The sequence below is a fragment of the Etheostoma spectabile genome, chromosome 13 (genome assembly GCF_008692095.1).
Source record: "Etheostoma spectabile isolate EspeVRDwgs_2016 chromosome 13, UIUC_Espe_1.0, whole genome shotgun sequence".
NCBI classification, from domain to species: Eukaryota; Metazoa; Chordata; class Actinopteri; order Perciformes; family Percidae; genus Etheostoma; species Etheostoma spectabile.
In genome coordinates, this window is record NC_045745.1 from 12,395,326 (window position 1) to 12,401,797 (window position 6,472).

Sequence of the window (6,472 nt, forward strand, 5' to 3'; positions counted from 1 at the left end):
CTACAGGCATCCGTCGGCTCTGATGGGGAAGGGTCCTCATGACCTGATCCGGAAGCTTCAAGCAGAGGGAAAGTTGAGAGATGACAGAGTGAAGGCTAACGGGCAAGTGAATGGACATGCTCAGAGAGGAGCCACGTCTAAGGAGGAGTAACAGTAGGGGAAGTTAAGATTAATAACTGAAAGTGATCTCTATTTTTTAAGACAATGTGCTGTACTCATTCCTTGAAGAATCATTTGAGTTTCTGTATTGCCAAATAAGCTGTCGTGAGATTTTAATTCCAGTGAATAAGATGCATGTAAGATGGTTTCCCTTGGATTGATTTCATGTGGAGCAAGCTTTGGGATTGCTGCATTCTTTGACGTATCAATCAATAGACAAGGAACAGATTGACATCCCGAGTTGGCGATAATTTAAAATAATTGAAATGGGGTGATAAAGTGACTCTGTTTTGTGAATGCCACCGAAGATTTTTTTGCTGTATGCAAACCAAGAAACACCAGAGCCAAAAGACCTGAGGAGCATCAAAAGGCTGGAGCTGCTACAGTATCACAGAAATGACACTAACTGAGAGTGGAAGTTTCACTTTATGAGTAGGACATGTGTCACAAGGATTGTTTTTCACAGATAAACCAGAGTTAACAAATGGTTCATTGTGCACTGAATCGTTAAAATGTGGAAAACCAACAAGTGCTTCAAAAGAAATATTGCAATAGTTTACAACAATTTTCTTAATTGTGGACATATAAGATTAATATAAGATGTCAATTACATATTAATTGCACAGTTCATGTCTTCTCTGTGTTTGTTGATGTGATTGCATCATCCATATGAGAATAGACATTTACTCCCAGCGCTGTATTAATGCATTGGTACAAACTGTAGAAATACTTTTTGGATATGAAAAAATAAATAATAATCCCAAAAGTTGCACTTTGAAATAGTGCTTTGGTCCTATAATCATACAATGAAAACATACAACATTGTATTGAATTTGAAAGTCCACTCTTCACCTTAAAAACAAAGTAAAGATAATCTTAACTCAAGGTCCACTTACTGGCTTTGTCAGGAGCTTTAAAGCCCGATTTTTGTCATGGATCGGCAGACTGAGGATGACCGGAAGCTTCTTTCAGCGACAGCCTTTTTGCAACTTCTCCTCTGTTATGGCTGAAAAGTTAAACATTGAAGTTAATTCTTGACCTTGACAAACGTTCCCAACGCAGCGTCCAGTTATTACTTATTTCCTGAGCTTTTTCAGCGCATGTAGCCTGCGTTGAATCTTTAACTTTTTAGCCAGTACAGACAAGAGCTGTGTTCAAAACCGTTCCCTGTGATGGAAACAGTGCACTATATAGTGTGTTCGCCATTTTGTAGTTGTGATTGAATTCTTCCTGTTTAATATAATTTACTATATAGTTGACTATAAAATACCCACAATGCACTGCTAATTTAAGTGTGCATACGATGAGCCCTACATTTGACTCCTGTATACCACAATGCAACGCAATCGTGTTTTCCTGCCGGAGAATAAGAAACCGAAGCACCCATGAAAACTGAAAAGGAAAAATGGAGTGGGCTTCCGTCTCTAAAAAATTGAAAATGTAACATGCTACATATGTACAATTTCTTATTATTCTCCTGAGTCCTTGGTTTGTTTCAGTGACGTATTATAAGTCATTTTGTTTCAGTTTGTGATTCCTACCGAATTTTCAAGTTAGGTCCAAAACCTTGTTTGGTTGTTCCCTATATAAAGCATATATAGTTCACTATTTCATAAACACTATCTAGTGAATGGGAATAGTGAGTGAGTGAATAAGGGATAGGGTTAGAACTCATCTTAGAAGTCCTAAAAAGGCTGTGGAAGAAATCACAGATCTATCTCCATGACAACTGAGAGAGCTCCATCTACATGAAGACCTTGTAATATGGTTGAACGCTCGGTGAAAAGTTAATCGAGCCCGTGTTGGGATTGTTTTATCAAACTAGATCAAAAGATAGAAAAAAATGATATTCATGGGTTTATTAGTTGTATGCAACCAAACGATTACATTTTAATACATCAATTTATTTCCAAATAGGCCTACATGCTACACTTTTACCAATCTATTAGATGCAAACAAAATTAGCAACCTTCAGATATAAAATGGACTTCCTGGCGTTTGCAAATGCTCATGAGTAGATTCTGTGTGCTGTACAAGCAGGAATAATATATAAATACATTCCGCTTCTTAAGTCTTAATCGCAAACGTGCACATACGAATAAAAACAGAACAACCAATAGAGCAGCAGTTTGTTCTAGCAGATGTGATTTGAAAAGCGATGCTACAAAAGCTGATGGTTTTGGGGGGGGGGCTGTCTACACATGCTCATGCCAGTCCGTGGTGACAAACATGCCGTGTCATGCCAGTAATGGAGCTCATCAGCAGAAAAAGATGGGCATCCAAAGGAAGGATCGCATGGCTGTTCCTGCTGCCATGCCTGCCAGTAATCCCAGCGCTAGATGCTCCGCCACTCCATCAAACGGGTCCCGTTGAACAACCACCTGGTGGGTTCCTTAGAGAAAAGACAGACAGAAGACACATGTTTACGGTCAACTTCTTGGCTGAGTCCCTGTTTGGCAAATTAGAGTAAAGGAGGAGTTTAACTCTGATTCAGAACAGCAGAAAAATTCTGCTTTTACCATTAACAATCAATGTAGTCCTAATTGTACACGGATTATAAATGTGGCCCCAGCATTGTTACTTTTAAATCTGTTTTAAAAGATTACCACAAATTTACACACAACAAACCTTAGGTTAGCTAGCAGGTTGAAATCGAAGATGTAACCATAAAGAGATTATCTATGCTTAATATCACAGTTGATAAAATCTGTTTTCAAAGGACTCATTTGGATTTTGGATATCTAATATTGTTAGTATTGTTGCTCGACATAGGTAAAATACATTAATTCATAAATAAAAGGTTGCTTAATACTACTTTATCAATTGCTGACTTAACGCACCGCCCGCTGAGCAGCGAAGTGACTCACATCGAACGCTCCCTAGATTAATTAGGCTGCGCGCCCAGCAGGTGTGTGTGGAGGGCAAACTACGTGGAAAAGTGCGGGACGGATAGTGAAAATTTAAAGATTGAGAAGTTTAAACGTGGCGGTCATAAAAAAGGGAAAACAGAAACTGAAATTCGGATTATGTTGCGTTGTCATAATCGTCAGGAAGTACTTAGGAGGAAGAGGAGGAGGAAGAGGAGGCGAAGGCGAGAGGTTAGTGGTCAGTTTAGTGCATGTTAGCCTAGCTACAGAATGTACGATGCCTTTGGGTTTATATTGCTAATCCAACATGCTGCCTGGGTTATGGGCCACTCTTCTTTGTTGATTGTGTATGATTAATGCAGTGTTGCTGCCACACCCGCCATGGTGCTCATTGTTGAAGGGCGTGTGTTTTCGTGGAACACTGACTGAGAAAATGTCGCATTCAGTTTACTAGAAACAGACCAAATGTAAATCTTTGTATTTTTTTACCCTCCTGTTGTCCTCGGGTTAAATTTGACCCCTTTAAAAAAATGTGTTTATATTTGAAATATGGGTTTCTTTTTAACCAAATTACCACAGAAAAATAGATTGGATTCCATGCAACGCTCTTTGCTAGTACAACTGATCACTTTCATTCCTGACTAAACTCATCTGCACGTTCCTCTGATCTTAACTATTAGACAAAATAATTCATAATTTCAGCATTTTTAACTCAAATATTAGGTACAATTCTATGTAAATAAAGGTTATTGACCGTAAATTCCACAAAAGTACTGTAAAACTAGTGGTAGTAAGGTGGTGTTTGTGAGAGCTACTAAAAAAAGTCTGAAAAATGGGGGGGGGGCAAAAAACAAAAAATCCTCTATGCAGTAATAAACCCTGTATTTTAGGGTTAGCTTTTTTGTGTCCTGCATCACTATGGTTACGCACCTGGTCCTGCTCCAGGTGTGATGTAGACAGTATGGTGTCTGTTGATAGGGACAGCTTGGTAGGAGTCATCATATGGGTCGTATGTGAACACCTACACAAAGACAACTTTTAGCAAACACCACTGACAGTGAACACATCATGTCTCAGCTCCTACAGAGAACTATGGACCACTTACCGGGTTTCTCCTGGTGTCGAGCAGAGTCAGTTTCCATGCTCTGAAAAAGACATGAACAGGAATGAGGAACTGATGGGATAGTTGTAAAGCGAGGCAGAGCGGGCAAGACAGGAGTGAAGTGTGAGTACCTACATGGATTCATCCTCACTGTTGGCACACAGGTTGACTGACGAGCCGCTTGTAAGCTGAACCATAATGAGATTCTCCCTGGGATTACTCTCTGGTGGGGTCACACCTACAGTACAGTCCAAAAACAACTAATTCATGAGCATGTTAGTCTTCTGTCAGTCAAAACCTCAAACAAAGATGGAAGATCATACATTAAGTGTAGGTGTGTACAATTAAACAACAACAAACATTTTGGATCATATTTACTACTATATATCTGATTAAACTCCAGTTTGACTCAAAATAAATCAGGCACTTAGTGAAACAAGTGGATGCTCATTTTTACAAAGATTTACAAAAATAAACCATTAATATTTTCTGAGTGGGGAATATAGTATCCTGTCAATCAAATGGATTTTGGTGTTTACCATCATTACTTAATGAACAGATGGACCAAACAAGAAGTAGTAGTAGTGTTTGAGACTTGGGATTTGACTTGGACTCTAGACCAGAGACTTGACCTGAGCTACATCTCATGTCTCTTTTTTGATAGCTCCTCGGTCCTCGGCTGAACTGGGATGTTTGGTCCTTCCTTGGTGAAGGCTGTCTCAATGCTCTTAATTCTCCCCCGAGGAATGAACATTGAGGAGGAATCGTTGAGAAGCTATGGGCGAGGATACACGAGAGCAGCCTTCCTGGAAGCCGTGCAGCTGAAGGAGTTGCGAACCCAACCCAAACCGCTGACAAATTCATGTGACGCTTCACAGGAAAAGACGTCTTGTCCCTAGGCCTGCACGATTAATCATTATAAAATAGCAATCTCAAGCGCTGCAATGCTCTCCCTTCTCTTCATTGACGCCTCCTATGTTTACAGGCTTGTGGTGATGCGCAATGTGCTATAGGTGCCAAAAACGTTTGGTACTGCCAATTTGTGTTGTTTTGTCATGTTTCATGTATGCAATAAACATTACACGGTGAGGGAAAAAAAATTGTGATATCAAGTCTAAGCTAAAAAAGTTGTGATTCATATTTTTCCCTGAATCCTGCAGGCCCCTCTAAAACACAAATTAGCTTGTTGCCTCTCTCCTCCGATGATTTCCTTGCGTCTCTCCTGTGCCTCCTCGGTGGGATGAACGAAGACACAAGGAAGGGAGGCAAGCAAAGGAGTTGAGGAGGCAATTTAAGCGACATGAAATGCACTTACAGACTCTGGCTCAGAGACTTGACTTGGAGTCTAGCTCAGAGACTTGTGAGCATCTCTGGTAGGCCAATGTTAGACTTCAGAATAGCTTCAGTCATTTTGCCATGTTTTAACACTTGTTCTGGAAGTCCACAAAAAGCTTTAGGGATGTATGGAGCTGAGAATTTGGAGGCCACAAAACGCTATTTTTGTGAAAACTGCTTTTCATTTTTCCTATGTTGTGTGCAGTGTGTTGTTATCCTTGCAATAAAGACGTGTGGTGAAGGCACTGTTTGTGCTGCAGGGCAAATCTTGTTCTGTTAAATGGTATTATACTTCTTGGCTGCTAAATGCCTCTGCAGAGCAATCATCAAACTAAAGCTGTGTTCCAGTTCTATAATTAATGCAGTATATATTACATACCAACACTGTTTTTGCAGTTAGTATACAAGAACATATACCTAATATTTATACTAATGTGAAATAGGATGTCAGTCTTCACGGAAGACTTCACAAAGCCGTTCCCAGTTAAACAGAGCAAAACGTTTTCCCCTAAGTTATATTTTTGTTTTTTGAGGATTTCCGGGAGCCCTATGAAAAAGCAGGGTCCTTTAAATATGCATACTGACTGTTTTGGATTTAATTTACGCTGTCACTTCTCTAGTGTAAACACACACAGGCTACTTAAAACCTGCTTAGAAGTAATGGGAGTTTGGAATCAGGACACAACTCTAGTGACACCTACGTGATGGCTGCCTGTACCAGTCTGAACTGTTCTTGTTTTTAAGTAGGGGTGGGACTGTCTGGGCACCTCACGATTCGATTCAGAGGCCAACGATTCGATTCTAAACCCATTATCGATGCAGTCATTTTTTTTTTGTGTATTTTCATGCATGATTTAAAAAACTATAATTATAAATCTGAGTTTGTTAGATTTTGACATGCAGTATTTGTCACAAACAAGTTTTAATAAAATGTTTTGTTTACTGAGGTTTGTAAGTCGCCTTCTCTCACAGTAATCGTCCATGTCAGAGGCCAGTCTGTTTAAAGGTG

General features: G+C 39.7%; 2 protein-coding genes across 5 annotated transcripts in view; one reads left to right on the forward strand and one right to left on the reverse strand.

Annotated features, from left to right (window-relative positions):
- LOC116700205 (lathosterol oxidase) overlaps window positions 1-6,472 on the forward strand; it is a 39,654-nt gene that overhangs the window by 24,021 nt on the left and 9,161 nt on the right. For 2 of the 3 annotated variants that reach the window (XM_032533200.1, XM_032533201.1), the window contains exon 5: window positions 1-851. This exon is cut by the window's left edge and continues 314 nt beyond it. In XM_032533200.1, the coding sequence (XP_032389091.1) occupies window positions 1-151 (151 nt within the window). In that variant the 3' untranslated portion in view covers window positions 152-851. Of the gene's footprint in view, window positions 852-1,127; window positions 1,133-6,472 lie in introns of those variants that run through there. The other variant, XR_004334593.1, reaches the window with a different exon arrangement.
- plekhb1 (pleckstrin homology domain containing B1) overlaps window positions 1-6,472 on the reverse strand; it is a 19,034-nt gene that overhangs the window by 5,295 nt on the left and 7,267 nt on the right. The window contains exons 3-6 of one of the 2 annotated variants that reach the window (XR_004334596.1): window positions 4,264-4,366; window positions 4,132-4,171; window positions 3,957-4,047; window positions 2,129-2,551 (exon numbers count right to left, since the gene is read on the reverse strand). Coding sequence is in view for 1 of the 2 variants with exons in the window: in XM_032533206.1 (XP_032389097.1) it covers window positions 2,418-2,551; window positions 3,957-4,047; window positions 4,132-4,171; window positions 4,264-4,366 (368 nt within the window). In the remaining variant the exon portion in view is untranslated. Of the gene's footprint in view, window positions 1-2,042; window positions 2,552-3,956; window positions 4,048-4,131; window positions 4,172-4,263; window positions 4,367-6,472 lie in introns of those variants that run through there. The other variant, XM_032533206.1, reaches the window with a different exon arrangement.